The following is an 18,395-nucleotide window of genomic DNA, read 5'->3' on the forward strand; positions in this document are numbered from 1 at the left end:
GAGTCCAATAACATCCATAATTATATCATGGACTATACTATGTAGTATAGTATGTCAGGTGTATAAAAAGTTTGTGTGTTTGTTTCTGTGTTGTTTAACGCTGCACTCAGCAATATTCCAGCTATATGACGGTTGTATGTAAATCATCGAGTCTGGACCTGACAATACAGTGATTGATATCATGAGCATCGATCCACACAATTGGAATACGATGACGTGCATAAACCAAGTCAGCGAGCGTGACCACACGATCCCGTTTGTCGCCTCTTACGACAAGCATAGTCGCCTTTAACGGCAAGCGTCGGTTGCTGATGACCTCTTCTACCCCGGATCTCCACGGGTCGTATATAAAGTACGTGGTATTAACCTGTTTTATGTTCTTTTAAAAAAAAAATATCGACTCAGTTCACTTAGGGCTTACGGATAATGTGCATACAGAAGGTCCTAAAAAGGAGAAAACTTTATCCTGCATATTTTGTGAATGAAATAAGCGAGGCCTTTCCTGCAGAAAATCAAACTTTCCTCCTAGCTTAATCATCCTTTTCGCTTGGAAATTTCAAGAAATGATACTAGGTACTGTTGTTTGGTGTACTAGTACACCCCTACGCAACACAATTCCCTATTTCGCGTATTCAATACCCCGAGATTGACGGAAAACACTTTATTGGCACAGTAGACAAAAGCAAATGGTCATGACGTCACAGCCTCGGCCTCTGGCTGGAATTTCAATATGCACACGCGCTGGTTGATGGTATCAGGGTAGTTGTTTGTTGCTTTTGAGACAACAATAGAATCACAGATGGCTTGCTTTGGGTGTAAATGTGTACTTTGTAACATTTTTTAACATGTTTTACAAAGTTTTTTTCAATAGATCCCCCAAAACGTCGCGTTCAAGATTGTGTGTGTGGCTACTTATACTAGTACTTTTACTAGTAAGAATAGTACTAACACTCTGAGATACCATGGCAGGGTTTAACATGAATCCCACTCAGACACCGAAAACTGACTCCGAGCTGACCAGTTCTTGTTTTAGCCTCTGATGCTGAGCGCTAGGCAGGGTAACAGCAAGTACCATTTTTTAACGTCTTTAGGTATGACGCGACCGGGGATCGAACCCACGATGTTCCGCCCTCCGGGCAGACGCTCTTCCGCCACATTACGCATGCGGGGCTTTAGTTGTAACTTTGATGTATTGATAGGGTGTTCTTGTCACTTTGTGGCTGAGGTAATGCCGATGCGACATTTTAATATAAAATCATCACATTGTCGTTACCTTCTGGCACATATATCCTCACCTCGTGAAACTATCCATCAAATAAACAACAATTACGCGTGAAACTTTAATGCATGTATTTTATTATATTATAAACTATTAATCAGATGATACATCATAAAAGGTCCTTTGGGTGGGTAGATAACAATCGCTCATTGTCACTGTAGATAAGAAGTAGATAACATTTACTCTGTGTCGGTGGTCACTGGGAGACAGTTCCACGTCATCAGTAACATGTCATCAATGGCCTAAAAGTAACCAGGGACGAATTTTGTCTTCTTATCAACAGTGAGGGAATTACATTGGCGTGAAACAGACGAATATAAAAATCACTGAAATACAGGTCCGAATAACACACGTGTACGTGTATCTTTCTATGAATTATGCTAGGGTTTAAGTTTTTCAAATATGGGCGTATTTGTTCCACTATTCACACTGTTAAATTTCTTATCAGGATGAAACATTTCACACATGTCACCACTAAAACGACCATCTATTGTTGAAAATATTGAATGATGTTACTGTAACCAGATTAAGTGCGTGTCTCGTAAGAACAATTAATCAATCACAACATTAAACGAAATGAAGTATCCAAGTCTATGAAGTCTTGTAGGAAAATTAAACACATCTACTACACTGTATTAGTCGTGTTCCGGTCCGGTTTGTATTCAATTGAGGCACAACGTTGCGAGGACAGCAACAACTATGAGCAGAAGGAAGTGCACCGATACCGTAGCAGCACCAGAGGCTGAAATACAGGACATTTATGTCAGTGTTATGCCTATTTCATTAATAATATGTCAGTGACACAGAGCCACAATAACTGAAAAAGATGAAACGATCATAATATATTATTGATATGTTTTTTTTTCAAATTGTTTGTTGTTTAACACCGCGCTTCATAATAATGTGCCAGCAAATTGATATGAAGTAGGAGTAGTTTGTCAAAAAATCTTTTTCCTAAGGCAAATCGAATTGGAGGGACAACAATTAACTGAATTTCACATACTAGTATTATCTAAATGGGTGTGTTTAGTCTATCTGGCTAAAAGTCTCCAAATTCTCATCTGAGGCACCTGAGATATATGCATCAACCAAGAAAAGGAAGCCATAAAACGGGTAACTGAGAGCACAAATTATTTATAGTACACCTTCGTGTCACAGTTGTGAGTAGCTTTTTCATGAACCTCAGATTTGTCATATAGAGCCGTTAAATGATGGTGAACATTTCTGACAAAATCAGGAGATAATATACTGTGGGGACATGTCTTACATATGTGACAACCTTGTCAGTAAATAGTAAAGTATATTAAATATAATTTATATTATAATATTTCAATTTATCCAACATGCTTTCTTTACGTCTATGTTTCAATTTCTCAGGCAAATATCATAACTTTAGTGTAGGATGTCTGACCTTGACACCACTCAAATATTTTCCTTGCAGTGATATGATTATCAACAAAAATGATGTGTCTTCAGATTAACAGATGGAATGGCGTCACATGCAATCAAATGAGATTGCATTCGACATACGTCAATAATGCACAAGCCATCGAAAGTTCAACATAGCGAATATGATAGAAACATTTGCGGTGATTTTCCAAAATAATCGACTTAATCAACTAAGGCGTTCTCTGGAAATGGAATATAATTTGCTCTACAATTATCATTTGAAACAGTTTAAACTTTCTTGGCCTTTTGTTTTCTGAGGAAATAAATAGCATGTGTTGATGTGATAAAGTCATGAAGTGTTAAATAATATTGTATCTAGTTTATATTATTATATTGTAATTTATTCAACAACCTTTGTTTACGCCTCTGTTAAATTACTTAGCATATTGACTAACACAAAAACCTTAGGACTCAAAAAGAATATGGTTATGTTGTCAATGTCTCAATCAAATAATACCAAGATGTTATCAAAAGTGAATGTAAGATATCTTGACACCACTAAACAATTGGTTGCTGTAGCTAAATATGTTGTGTTGTGTTGTGTTGTGTGGTGTGGTGTGGTGTGGTGTGGTGTGGTGTAACGCATGGCGATTTTTCTTCAACTTTCAATTTTCGGAACACCATTGATCTACAAACACTATATATATTGTAAACATATCAAATGCTATAAATTACAAAGCTCACGAGCACATGCAAAGGCAAGTCAAATGTTCCATGAAATAAAACAGGAACATATGGTACAGGTCATAATTTGTGTCACTGATGCGTCAAATGTTAAAAAGCCATCCACATGTCTACCATAAAACCTTCTAAAAGCTTAATTGGGGCCTTGAATGTTGCAGCCTTGATGAAACACCTTTTGAGCAATAGTCGTAGGACGCACTTTGAAATCTTCATCTAAAGACGTTTTTTCTCAATAAGTTTAACATTTTGCGTTCCCCCAGCGTTCCACAGGTTTGAAACATCAATATCCTGCTTTTTTGAGTAAACGGATGTAGTTGGTCTAAATGCCCCACACATCACGTCACAGATGATATTAGTTCAGCACATCAGACATACATTATTCTTTGTGATTTCCTTCTAAAACTGTCAACTCAATTCAAACGTTGAACAATCCTGTACAAATATCCGTCATGAAGAATTTACACAATCTTTCTGGGCTGATTACTCATATGATGTTTATTCAACAGTTAATGATGATATGATTAACATATTACAGCGTCAGCGTTGATAGGTACCTATTCTTAACGTTGCCATGAGGCAGTGTGAAAATGTTTCTGCCATTGTACAAAATTACGTTGGAGTGAATGGGTATAGTTTTACGCCGTCTTAAGCACTATTCAAGCAATATCACGGCGGGTAATACCAGAAATTGGCTTCACACATTGTACCCATGTGGGGAATCGAACTCGGGTCTTCTGCGTGATGAGCGAACGCTGTTAACACTAGGCTACCCCGCCGTCCACTAAATACTTTGGACAATTAAGTTAATTCGTTCCCATGTGATGCACATGTGCTTAAATATTTTGCTTATATAAATTTTTGAAGAACGGTCATTTCCAGACACTATTTTTAAAGAATTTGAGGTCAGGCTACAAAGGGCCATAACAGATTTCACCATGTATCATTTCTAGCCACGTGCAAAGTTACACAATACCTAATACGGTGCCACCCTGAAAAACAAATATGGCAATAATATGGAGTGACCTTGACAGACGAGCAATACCTTTATCTGCGATAACCAAATTGGATGAATGTACCTACCATCTGCACAAAGAGGACCGCTGTATCCACTTTCACATGAACATGTACCAGCTGTACCACCCGAAGGGATATTACAAGTACCGCCATTTAAGCACTCGTTGCCATCCGCTGTACAAACAGTACCTAAAATAATATAGAACAAAACACACTTGACCCATATTTCACTTTCTTTCAGAACAATGTCACGTCAGACAACCATGAAAGACAATCGGCTGTTTATTTGTGTGGTTTTTTTTTAAATTGATTGTCAACAAAATATACTTCGGGGCATAAAACACGCTGTGGTAATATAATGTTAATATCGCAAAAAGGTAAGGATGTTGAAGATGAAAATGGTAAAAACAGTCCCCTAAGATGAAATATAATGTATAAGCATAATCCCTTTCCTCATAAACGGCCGGTGTTCACATCCAGTGAGTTGCAGACTGGGCATTATGTGGGAACAACATCACTGACATGAAAGAAATGCAGGTTCATATTACTGCCAGATTTTGCAGGCATGATCTATACTTCAGCATACGGAACGCCAGAATGTTACAACGCATGCACTACATTGTGGATGAACATACGACGTGAAGCATATCAGATTGCCCAACGTGCAAATATGCTACTTAGTGAAAGCGACACCGTCTGCATTCAAACGTCGGGGACGTCAGTGACTTCACAGCCATTAATGTAACACGCGGAATCATGTTCCTATATGGATATGGGCTGAACATTATGGCTGGAAGCTCAGGATGCGTCATGATGGATCCAAGTATACTAACATCACTTCAACAAGAGATAAAAAAACAACATCTAATACAGATCTTGTGTTACAGAAGTTAAAGCAGGCCACCTTTCAACAAACACTGCAATGTCAGCTGACATGTGGAAATATTGTGGCCTCGTTCACTACGTAACTGTAAGTGACAGAGCTGCACCAAAAGTTGAACTGAACGATGTATTACCACACTTGCTAATATTCACCTTGTGGGTAGGTGAAATTTGGTGGTACGTCCCGTTTAAGATTATTGCACTTATTTAGCGACGTGTTTGTGTGCGCGCGCGTGTGTGTGTGTGTGTTGCTGCTTGTATTAGTCCGGACTAATGCCGATTTTAGAGCGCTAGCCCACTGAGGAACCATGCAGCAGTTTAATATGAATACCCCAAGCACGGACCACGGAGGCGGTCACGCTTTTGGTCCAGGCACGCACTATGTTGCATGTTGAACAAGCATATCTTACCTACCGAGTTCGAGAAAGACCTAAATATTTTATTTTGCAGTTACGTGAATATATATATTATAATATTATGATTTATACAGTATCCTTTGTTTACGTTTATGTTTCAATTTCTCAATCAAATATAACCCAGATGTTATCAAAACTGTTTGTAAGATATCTGCCCTTGACACACTCAAAAATTGTCCTTTCTAGTAATATGATTATCAAAAAAATCATGTGTCTTCAGATTAACAGATGGCATGGCATCACAAGCAATCAAATGAGAATGCATTCGACATACGCCAATGATGGTTAAGCCATCGAAAGTTCAACATTGCGCATGGCTACAGCCATTTTGTAATGAATGCATTTGCAAGATCTAGTTACATTCGTATTCCACTCCGTTATCTGTATCATCAGTGCATTCATCGATATCTACCAAAATAGAAACAATTTTACGTGTATTTGAAGTGGAAATGCGAAAAAACAAACGTCTAGTGTAGGTTAAATACCACTTGCATATACCCCCGTCCCAAACATAGCAAGCCTTGCATTGAAAGGTAAAAGAGCCAATCATGCGTGTGCAGTCAGCGTTAGTGTGACAGTTATCCGCACCAGCAGTGCATTCATCGATACCAACACTGACATAAAACAGTTTGTAAAATTTACTAACTTAGTGAAATTCATTGTCCACTCAAAAACTAACAATTTAGTAGACTTTACTAATTAGTTGGTACCTATTTAACTAGGTGGCCAGAGAGCAGAACGTCAGGGATTCGATCCCTGGTCGCGTCAATTCAAACGATTCAAACCTAGCTACAACCTTTTGATTTGTAGTCCGCCCCGCTACCACCTGTGCTATGTCGACCTAGTCACATTTAGCGGGTTTATTTGTACATATTCATGATAATGTTGTACCAAGTTCGTTTAAAGTCTTGTGAATCTGATTTATCGGGATGTTGCGTTTAGGTTGTGATTTGGCTGTGAGACGATATCTCATTTCATGTGTGTAGACCCTAAACGTGTTTAGACAGAACACACCAAATGTGTATACCGTAGTTACAAAATTAATTTTTTTTCTCAGTGTATTAAAAATCTAAATAACGACACTCTGCAGGTTTATAGATATGAAAACGATATTTAAGGCTATCATCCCATTGTTCCATCTAATTCACAGTTTGTGCTATTTTCATAAAACTCTTCCAACTCTAAAACAAGGGTTTCAAAATGCAGCAGTGAAGCAAATCAGGTGAGTACGAGTGGCTTATCAGATCAAATTTTAGGTTTTATCACAATATCCTAACCTGATATATACGTAATGAGGGCGAATTTGACCCCACGATCACAGGTTTCTGGCATCAATATATTCTAAAAACATTTTCAGTTTCCAAAATGTTTACACTTAAAAAACCAAATCATGACACAAGTAAACTCTGCAGGTTAATAGATATGAAAACGATATTTAAGGCTATCGTCCCATTGTTCCATCTAATTCACAGTTTGTGCTATTTTCATAACACTCTTCCAACTCTAAAACAAGGGTTTCAAAATGCAGCAGTGAAGCAAATCAGGTGAGTACGAGTGGCTTATCAGATCAAATTTTAGGTTTTATCACAATATCCTAACCTGATATATACGTAATGAGGGCGAATTTGACCCCACGATCACAGGTTTCTGGCATCTATGTATTCTAAAAACATTTTCAGTTTCCAAAATGTTTACACTTAAAAAACTAAATAATGACAAAAGTGAACTCTGCAGGTTTATTACCTTTTGTTTGGTTTGGTTTGTTGTTTTACGCCGCACTAAGCAATATTCCAGCTATATGACGGCGGTGTGTAAAAAATCGAGTCTGCACCAGACATTCCAGTGACTAATATCATGAGCATCGATCCACGCAATGACATGCATCAACCAAGTCAGTGAGCCTGACCACCCGATCCCGTTAGTCGCCTTTTATGACAAGCATAGTCGCCTTTTACGGCAAGCATAGGTTGCTGAAGACCTATTCCATCCCGAAATCTTCACGGGTCTGAAATGAGTAAAGGTTTATAAGATATGAAAACGATATGTAATGCTATCATCTCATTGTACCCTCTAATTCACAGTTTGTGCTATTTACATGAAACTATTCCAACTCTAAAACAAGGGTTTTAAAATGCAGCAGTGAAGCACATCAGGTGAGTGCGAGTGACTTATCAGTGCTTTGATCAATTTTTAGGTTTTATCACACTATACTAACCTGATATAGGAGAAATATACGTAATGAGGGCGAATTTGACCCCGGATCACAGGTTTCTGGCATCCATATATTCTAAAAACCATTTCAGCTTCAAAAATGTTTACACTTCATGTGTCATACACATAACCAAAGAGCAAGGGATGTTGTCACATTAATACACTGTAATAATGTGTTTATGTATAAAAGGCTGCTAGAAACATTTAGCTACGAAGAAGCTTCAGATATAAGTTTAAGTTCAACTCAACTCAACTCAACACATTTATGATCTACAACAAATGCCTGCATCACAACCCAACAATCTCAATATATTTTGAACATAAACATGTTGATAAAAAGTGTGGAATATGGATGATGTGGGATATGTATTCCTTAAACGCCCTTCGCGTGTCTGTACGAGATACGCACGTTTACAGTAGATGTACAGTCTCAATGATAATTATATTAAACTATCAAGAAATACTTTTTATGATAATGCAATTTATCATTAGTCAGAAGAGAAGTGTCGATCGTTGTGGAATACCATATCAATCCTTTTTTTTTGGATAATATCTCCCAGTCCAACACATTTAGGCATTAAATAGTTAAATTATCTGAATATTGTTTCACTAATACATACAGAAGTATGCAAGAGCCAAGCAACGATTGTAGAAATGTTCTTGACATGGAAGCCCTTGGTATTTTCCAATTGTGACCATGCCCAGCAACATAAATCAAGTAAATGGTTCGGAGTGTAATTGTTTAGAATTCATAACGTTTGTACTCAAAACACTTCTGAACATGTTTAGAATAACAAAAATATATCGAGGCATCAAAACGCGTATAAAGTATCGTCGAAGTCGGGTTAAACACTTTTGACAGTGTAGATACCAATTAGCTAACTTCAGCGGGTGATGTTGAAGGGTGGGGAGGAGGTGGTGGGGTTGTCCAGAGGAGGAAGTGCCCACTTATAATACTTATACACAATAGATGAGTATGATTGGCTGATATAATGATAAGACTCCTTTCTTATAAGAATATGTTGAACTCTCAGTCTTGTATTAATAAACGTTACACTATCAGGATCCTTGCGTCAATGGCTGGAGCGTGCAAATACTGTTATGACCTTTAGTTTTGGAACTTTATTTCTTGAAACGCACACTCAATACATGCCATACAATAAGTGAGATAAAGAGGTTCCCTCAGTGACAAGTAGTGTTAAGCTAAAATTCAGTTAATTAATGCACTGTCAATAAAAAAGAGCCATTGTTTTAGAATTAATACATATGCTTCCCCCGGATATACATACATGTGATAATTCTGAACCTGCATAGGGATATATAATAGTCTAGGGTTGGGGGTGCGTAGCTGGGATCTGTTTTATGTTTATGGAAACATATTATATGAATTATTTCCTTGAAAAACGTAAACAAATGTGTTTCAAACGCAAATGTATAGCCATTTGATTATCGCAAAAGATTCGAAACATGTATGTGTGGTGTGGTGTGGTGTGGTGTGGTGTGGTGTGGCGTGGCGTGGCGTGGTGTGGTGTGGTGTGGTGTGCGTATCTATAGATTTTGTGTTATTAAAGTTGCACATCACATTCACAACGTTTACATAATACTCCCTCTTGGGCATGTTAATCTAAAATTGATATCTGATCAATGCAGTGCATTTGCATGCCGCGGCGTAGTTGCGTTTTGGGAGCATCATAGGTAGACAAATCGGATTACTATACAACAATGTCAAAAAACATTCAACATATTTTACCTGTGCAAGTCTTTCCATCGCCGACAAATCCAGACTTGCATTTGCAGGTGAAGGATCCAGGCGTATTTGTACAGTCTGCGTGTTCGTGGCAGTCATGTTTGTTGGCATCAGTTGCTGTACATTCATCGATATCTAGTGTAGAAAAATGTACAGATGTATTTTGATGTAATGATAACTGTAAACTACTTCATTTATACAATCACTCCATCACTTTAGAATTCGACCTCGGAATGGTAATTGAAAAATAAAAATATCAAACGAATGTCATAAACACAAACGAGTAATTCATTTTAACAAGAGCGAGTTTTTGTAATCATGCTATTTCAATAGTGTTACGCATTTTCCGATCTTCAAACATTGTCAGCTGACTATAAATCGTACTCTGGTGGCACTACGGCATATCATGATCCATAACACCACTTATCACACATCACAACACTTTGGTATCTGATATATGTGTGCCGAGTCGAATGATGTGCTCTCGATATCAATACACTTCTGTTCGGCACGAACAATTCATCGATGAAGCACTGACACATGCTTTTCAAATACACGAATCACCGTCACAAAAACTTGCTTTAAACATTGGCCTTTGTTCTAACGCTACAATCACACACGAATATTTGTCAAGCCCTTAAAACAACTTAGTACACGAACGATAGTATGTGCTGATGTTCATCAACCTGACTACACTGAAATCATTTCAAAATTCGGAACATGTTTATATTCAGAGATCCCGTAATTGCTGACTACCATGCTACACAATTGGAGAATGTGCAACGACACGATATGGCCCCAGACTAACGGGATTGGGTGATCAGGCTCGCTGACTTGGTTGATGCATGTCATCGTATTCCAATTGCAAGGAACGATGCTCATGATGTCAATCACTGGATTGTCACACCTTGAAAGTGACATTACGGCAATCTGTTGCTTTGTCACCTCTATATACTAACATGTATTCTACCATGAATTTGAAATTTACTCGATTCTGATTGGTCAATCAGAGGCTATGAAATCATCGCGCGATGTAGAGCGAAAGCCGTGAAAAGCTTGCAAATCTTTGCCCACCTCATGTTAACTTACCAAGTTGCCGTGCTAAAATGCCTTCAATGCCTGTCATGTGTTCGAGTGAAGTATTATGGTGTAAACAAACTGCTTGAGTATATACAGCGCCATATTTTGTTCGGTGATTCCGTAATTCAGATCCATAACCCACTCAAAACACTGGACTTAACCCATGCCGCTTCACTCAGTATATTCGCTAACACTAAAGAGTTCGCGTTTTATTTAGTCATGGTAGAATGGAGATAAAAATATTGTGTTTTCAATGTAGAGCTTTTCGCGCGTTTGGTTACAAATTCAATTTAGCGCGGTTAAATTTACAGGTAATCTAGCTCTACATTGAAAACACAGTGTGTTTATCTCCTGATCACTCCCACAAAGACATACGCAGATAGCTTTAGCATATCCTATACACGTGGCCATGTTGAAATCCAATATCCACATTTCTAGCAAAATGTAATAGATTACTAATTTGTGTTGAAGTTTCGAAGTAGATTTATTTACTGGTAACATATGTGTTTTACTGATTTACCATTTCCGCAGGTGACACCATCGTACCCAGTACCGTCACAGACACAAGTGTCTGATGGGCATGTTCCACTATTCTGGCAATCACCGCCAGAACCACAATCACCATCGACGCCATGGAGAACTGCCCAGCATGTTACAACTAAGAACGGGAATAAAGTGTGTGAAATTTCATATATTATTACTTGTTTAAAGGAAGCAGTCACATAATGTATAAATTGTTGCTAATTTGTTATTTAAGTGTGAGTAGAAACGGTTTCACAATTCATCAGCATTTATCAGTATCACAATTTCTATCAGTACATAATTTTAATACATACATATTACCATTACTTTATGACATTTTGATGTAAATAGACTCTGCATTTCTTCTTTGTATTAAACGCTACAAACTGAAAATGTGAAATGACTTTTCATGACTTTCAACTTACCCAGTAAAGGCAAGCAGTGTGGAACTCTGAACAGCAACATGTTCTTTCTCTTCTCTGACCGCACTGTAATGTCTACTGCACCTTTGTCCATTTATACTATGGTGTAGTCATAGAGACCAACGTCATGCATGCTCATTGGCGACGGATGAGTGTGGGGAATAAGAGTGGAGAAAAAATAAAAACTAAGACTCCATACAAAACTTGTTACAGCTTGCTACTTTCAACATTCCGTATTGTGTTGCTCCTTTCCATGACTTATATGCGCCTGACATGTAGATTTACTGCGACTTCTTATCTTGGAAAAATATATTATTACGCAAAACGAATATTTTTTAAAAAGTTACAAGTATTTTATATGTTGCACTTGAGCTACTTTCTGTCAACAAGGAGACCACAAGAAATAGTCCAAGAATATTAGTAAATCATTATATTGATCAGGTAACCTCTCTGTGTGTTCAACTGTATAATGCAACGTGACTGCCCTGCACGTATAAGTCTTCAATCCAGACACAAGTTCAAGCTGAATACAGCCGAATATACGGGGCGGCCGGGTAGCCTAGTGGTTAAAGCGTTCGCTCGTCACGCCGAAGACCCGGGTTCGATTACCGACATGGGTACAATGTGTGAAGCCCATTACTGGTGTCCCCCGCCGTGATATTGCTGGAATATTGCTAAAAGCAACGTAAAACCAAACTCACTCTCTCACCTAAACACATTTCAACAATCTTTCTTTTTTTTTTAAACTGTTGTCACCAACCTGGATATGATAGCCAATACACGGTATATTCCGTTACCAGCAAACCAGGGAAGAAATGCAACTATTAACCATATATGATAAATCTTATACTGCTGCAGGGAAAAACTTTCCTTAAAGAGAAGAAAAAGTGCCAAAGCACTTTGGGTAATGTTTGTTGTATGAAAAGTGAGATGAAATTGAGTTTAACGTCGCACTTATATTGCGACGTGCATGCACGTACATGTGTGTGTATGGCCGCTTGTACTAGATTTGATAGTGCTAGCCCACTGAGATACCATGCCACAGTTTCTTCTAACGTTCTTCTAACCCCGGTCAGTCAGCTCTCGGGCAAAGTTTCGCGATTGCATGTTTGGAATTAGAAGAACAGAACTGGACATAATTGCGAAAACCTGCTTCGTAACTACATATTTACCTAATATGCAATATTTCGAAATAATGCATAGGTCCCACTCTCCGAATAAACTTATCACTCGATAGTAACGACTTCTTTCTTTGGTGACACGTTATATTTACTGGAATATGGCAGGAACATGTTTTTCATGGTGTGCTGGCGTCAGCAACACAACTGATTAAAATATCACTTCCTAAGGGTGTTCATATTCGCATGGCAAGGAACAAAATGAAATTAAGAAAGGAATAAATTATCTCTCACTAATAAGTGAGTTTAAGTTATAATTCCGCTACAATAAATTAACAAATAATACGTTGGAATTGGGTCGAGAGGACTACTGGAGGCACCTATGTATAGCAACGATATAGTTGACAAATGTGATGATTACTTAAAACTGATGTACAACACATTTCTCAGTACTCCCATGATATCACTTGCGATATCAATGTTCGCCTATCCGTCCTCATGCAACGTTATTGCAGCATAACATACTATCTGTTAAATTTTCGTGAAAAAAGTGTCCGTTTTGTGGGATTTGTGATATTCTTTTTCATTTTTCATTTTTTGTACATGAACAAGATTTGATTGTTTATGGGTCCCGTTTCCAAAACAAAACGATAATGCTATTCTCTGTAACGTGACTATAGTGATTCATAAACACATGCCTTTGAAAAATCTGGAATCGTACACTGGACAAACTTTTGCTTATGGATAGCTTCAAAAACAGTAAGAGAGCACACTGTATTCCTTGATATGTCCTGAAAACGTTTGGCCAAACCAGAAGGAGACTCCACTGAATTAAACAAAGACCAGGTATTCCTGAATTTATAATTTCCATACAATGAAATCGATGCCTTACCTTAAAAGTAATATTTCCAGACACAGACAGAACTATTAGTTTCCCAAAATATCCCACAATATTTCAAATTTCGCGAACCACCAAAAGTTTCATTTTCCTACACTAACACCATTTCTTCCACGTGTTTAATTACAGGAACCTGGAACTCAACGTGGCTACTCATGATTCCACTCCTTGTGTCCACTCAACTCCACCAACCTGCAGGTCATATAATCACAGGTTACTTCTCTATTGTTGACAAAAACACATTTTCAGATTTTCAAATATGGACCAAAATATCGTAAGCGGCCTCCAACCAGTTCTGCCAAAATAATCCATCAGTACTATCAACATTTAGCTAGACACCAAACACTGAAGACATGCCCATTTCTTAAATTGGATTCCAAGGCGCCATAAAACTCAAAATGAGATGAGATGTATTGCATGATCCAGCAAATGTACCATCAAATCCCTGTCCAAAAGAATAACCACAATCCTTGTGACAGGCAAAGAAGTGCTTTCTTTATACTCACAAAAAGTATTTAAAACAAGTGAAATTAATATGATGTGGGTTCCCATATCCTCAAAGCATTTGCATGGTTTTTGGAATCGCGGAAAAGAAAAAAGTTCACTTATAATAAAACATTTGATGTGGCATTTGTTACTTAACATGGTGGCCACAGACATTAGTTACAGAGTTACATCACCAACATCCATGTGAAATATGGTGACGGACATCAAGGCCAGAAGTTGGCTTCCTAATTGGCACCAAGTGTGATCCCCTTCTTGCTGATCTTTTGCTTTATGAATATGAAACTTCTGCTCGGATTGCCTAAATGAAGACAAGTCAGTTAGGCCAACAAATTTAACATAAGTTTCAGGTGTATCAATGATCAGCTATCGTTCAATATTGGTAAATTCCATTGCACTGATTTACCCACCTAAACTAGATTTATAGGAGACCAATAGGACAGCCTCACATGTGTTATAAATATATCACAGAACTCTCCGCAAGACTGTACGACAAAGTGATGTCTTCAACTTTCCAATAGACAATTCCCCCTTTACGTCGAGCAATATTCCAGAAGCTCCAGCCTACTTTGGCTTGCAGTTGCATGTGTTTGTGATGGTGCCACCAACATTTTAACGTTGCCATTATTATAACAATGATGAATCATTTGAAGCAAATCGAAATGAAAAAACAATGAGCATTTTCCTTTCTTCAATTAAGAATTGTCTTTTGTGATCAATGTCTCCAAATGTATATTCATATCATTTGCTTTGTGACATAATTGATCAAAGTGTATTGGTGTCTGTCCAATATCCCCAGCTACCACACAGCGTTTATGCAACCTTTCTGGGGGTTTCCCATGGCAATGTTTCATGAAAACATTGTTATTTCAAAACGTTATCAAAACGTTTCGTGTAACGTTATAAAAACGGTAACCAGAACAAACTCATTAAGGAAACAACTTTTACACACCAACGTTGTAGAAACGTTATTGAAACTTTCTGTGAAAGTTATAATTATAATTATGCAATTACATCTGTACACAAATGATTGTTGTAGTTTATAAATGGTAAGCTGCATCCTATAAACTCTTGAGTCAATAATACAATAGGATAATATCAATTACTTCAACTGATTTAATAAACATACAGCCGGCATTTTATTTGAAATATAAAAATTCGCTATTCTTCTGTAGGACGTTTAAGTTCATCCTTCCCTGCATGGGAAATCTGCTGACTGTTATATCGGTGTCAACTCTCAGGAACCATATGGAAACGTTTTTAAAACGTTTGAACAATGTTTTTAAAATGTTTGAACAATGTTTTTAGGTTTCCATAATGTTTCTTGCAAACGTTTTTTTGGAAACGTTTTGAAAACTTATAAGAAACTCCACATATTCAGGTTTTTGTAACTACATGAAAACGTTTTCAAAACGTTTTAAAAATGTGTCTGTGCTAGCTGGGTATCCTGCATAACGTCAATTTTATTTTAAAAAAACTATGCTTAAACTTAGACACCGCGTACGTGACATAAAGCATTAGTTGGTGCAGACATAGCTTATGAAATCACGTGTCAAGACCGTGAGGCCTTGGGAAGGTGCACTTCAAATGACCTATTCCCAAAGACATTAGTCCAACAACTGAACTTTACAGCGGTAGAACAAACGTTGCAGGCCTTAGTTCGATTATACCACGGGATGAACCGTGTAACGTGACAACCCCGAAACGGTAATAAAACGTTCCAATAAGACATCTTTAGTGTCACGATATCTGCCTAGTGTTAAGTGATTTAAGTTACAGTCTAGCTGTGAAGGCTCTTTGTTACGCAAGGATTATTTAAGTCCTGTTCATGAATACTTGTGTACACATGGTATCGCCACACATTTTACATTTGATTATCTCTTATCAAGTCTTTGAAAGGCATTAAGAAGTGATACACATAAGGGAGAGAAATTTTAGATGTCGAATTCTTTATTATAAATAAAGAAGTTGACATCAATAAATTATCTTCCTTATCTCTTATGCCCTGACACTAATGTTAAAAACATACCAATTAAGATAAATTGAATTATACAATTCAGAATGTCAAATATGATCAAGATTTTAATAATACAATAGCTGGATTAGCATTGATCCAGAAACTTAAGAAACATGTCAAGCAATATCATACTATTTGGGATTCGTTGGTGGAATTAGAAAACATAATCTCATATTTTGAAAAAAATTATAAATTATAAAGATTTTTCTTCTCATGAACTAAAATACTTGGTATTTGTGGTATGTAGTATTTCAGTGGGTGAATGGATTAATCATGAAGACCTGTCAATCAAGCAGCAAGCTGATAATTACCTCCAAGTGATTTGTTCTGTTTTTGTTGGTTTGGTATTTAGCAATATTCTAGCTCCTTTACGATATATAAATACTCGGGGCTGGTAAATTCCACTGTTCGATAGTGTCGACAACGTCAAACACTGTCGGTGCACGGTGACTCATTAGAGGAGAAAATGACAGGTTCAAAAATGTTTAAATGGTGATAAAAGCATGGACATGTGCATGGTCAGTTGCCTTGGAGTAACCAAGAAGAAAACAAACACGTGAAACACCAAAAATGCAACATGTACGCCAATTTTCTTTTTAAAAGTCCATATCGTGTCTGTACCTTAAAAGGTATGCACACTTGGAACATTTTCAGTGTGGCTATGTATGTTTTCAACCTAATGCGTCTAATTCTACAACATAATACCCCTATTTATTCTGGAAACTCAACACAGCGGCAACAGTACTGTTGAATAATTATCAATATTGCCACACTATTTCCATACAATGCATACATGTACCTGTAAATGTGTGTGGGTGACCTGGACACAATTCATTGTCAATATATTCACAACATTCCCAACACATACATCTGTTAATTTGCAATTCAAGTAAAAGGGAAAACATGCGAGCCTCAATTGACAAATCCAAAGCGTCCATCTTGCAACGTCCTGCTTCAAACTGAACCTAACATTAGTGGGCTCTATGTTACACATGAAAAGTATGGTTGGCATGATTAACTAATGCTTAGATGTGAGTAAGCGAGTTTGGTGAGACCTTGATGACATGGAGAAGGTTAAAAAACTGACAAATCAAGGATATTAACCAGCAGGTAATGGTAGGTAATCATCATTTATGAATATAATCCCATATTGTTTGCAATACATTACTTCTTAAGTAAACAACAACAACTGCGTGCTGTCATGAAGAGAACATATATGTAAGTTTCCTGTAGTTTTGTTATTTTACATTTGAAAAATAAGATTTGGTTTTATTGTTTTACTCTGAAAGGCAGGTTGAACTCTTTTAATAAGATCGACATACATCTACATGATGTTTTAAACTGTTTGTATGAGAGGGAAATACATGAATCTTGACAGTGTTGAATAGGAGGATCTTTGATAATCATGACTATTTCCCTTACACAATTTATAAACAGGTCTAGACTTGTACACATGTAGCCAGCGACAGTCTGTTCATTGCTGTAATCCATCACGATTTTATTGCGATTAGACACATATGAGAGTAGATTTCCTCTTAAACATTGTGGCAACCGACCCCCACGAAAGACGTATCTAAGGACTGAACAATCTGTTCTCTATAGGAGGTACACATTCCAAGTGTCCCGCTTGTTGAATATGTCATGCTCATGGGGCCCAGCTATGACCTATGGCTGGTTTCCCAAGACAAATTTCAACATAAATGATTTCATTCGTTACAGAAGGTATCAAGCGTTAAACACAGCTCCGAACAAGTGTGTCTTTTTAGGTTACACACAACCAAATGTTTTCCCATAGACTTCTATAGTAACGTTATGATTTTTTTTTAAATAACTAAGCATTCAACAGCTATTACCTGTACGTGTGTGCACAGTTTGGCCTTAGAGCAGCAATAAAAAAAATAAAAATGACTAGCTTACCCAGCTCCTTTTCCCAGTACCGGAAGCTAAACACACCACCCCCAGTTTCGCACCAAATGTCACCTACTTGAAAATAGCTGTGGTCACATTCAGCATAAGTCATCATGTTGAAAAAGACAGTACTAAATATAGAAAAACATGGTCAGTTTTAATAACTGGATGGATGTACATTTGAAAGACATAAAAATCTTACAGAATATCCTCCAATCACAGCCTGCAGATATCTCTCGATCTG

The 18,395-nt window shown here is 37.4% G+C and overlaps 1 protein-coding gene across 1 annotated transcript; it reads right to left on the reverse strand.

Moving 5' to 3' along the window:
• Window positions 1-1,335: 1,335 nt before the first annotated feature.
• LOC125377951 (protein delta homolog 1-like) lies at window positions 1,336-11,870 on the reverse strand. Its single transcript, XM_048392084.1, has 5 exons — window positions 11,710-11,870; window positions 11,283-11,420; window positions 9,686-9,817; window positions 4,493-4,615; window positions 1,336-2,021 (listed from the first exon to the last, which is right to left on the reverse strand). Exons 1-5 carry the CDS (start codon window positions 11,798-11,800, stop codon window positions 1,942-1,944), a joined length of 564 nt encoding a protein of 187 aa, XP_048248041.1. The 5' UTR covers window positions 11,801-11,870; the 3' UTR covers window positions 1,336-1,941.
• Window positions 11,871-18,395: the final 6,525 nt, after the last annotated feature.

The sequence above is a fragment of the Haliotis rufescens genome, unplaced genomic scaffold, assembly GCF_023055435.1.
Source record: "Haliotis rufescens isolate VD_foot unplaced genomic scaffold, xgHalRufe1.0.p SCAF_109, whole genome shotgun sequence".
NCBI lineage: Eukaryota > Metazoa > Mollusca > Gastropoda > Lepetellida > Haliotidae > Haliotis > Haliotis rufescens.

What these genes read in the sequence shown, in the direction of transcription:
- LOC125377951 (XM_048392084.1), bottom strand. Translation starts at nt 11,800, where the DNA reads ATGGACAAAGGTGCAGTAGACATTACAGTGCGGTCAGAGAAGAGAAAG. An exon ending in ACACTGCTTGCCTTTACTGG is followed by an intron (nt 11,421 to 11,709) that starts GTAAGTTGAAAG and finishes TCCCGTTCTTAG; the next exon opens with TTGTAACATGCTGGGCAGTT. An exon ending in TGGTGTCACCTGCGGAAATG is followed by an intron (nt 9,818 to 11,282) that starts GTAAATCAGTAA and finishes TTTCTACACTAG; the next exon opens with ATATCGATGAATGTACAGCA.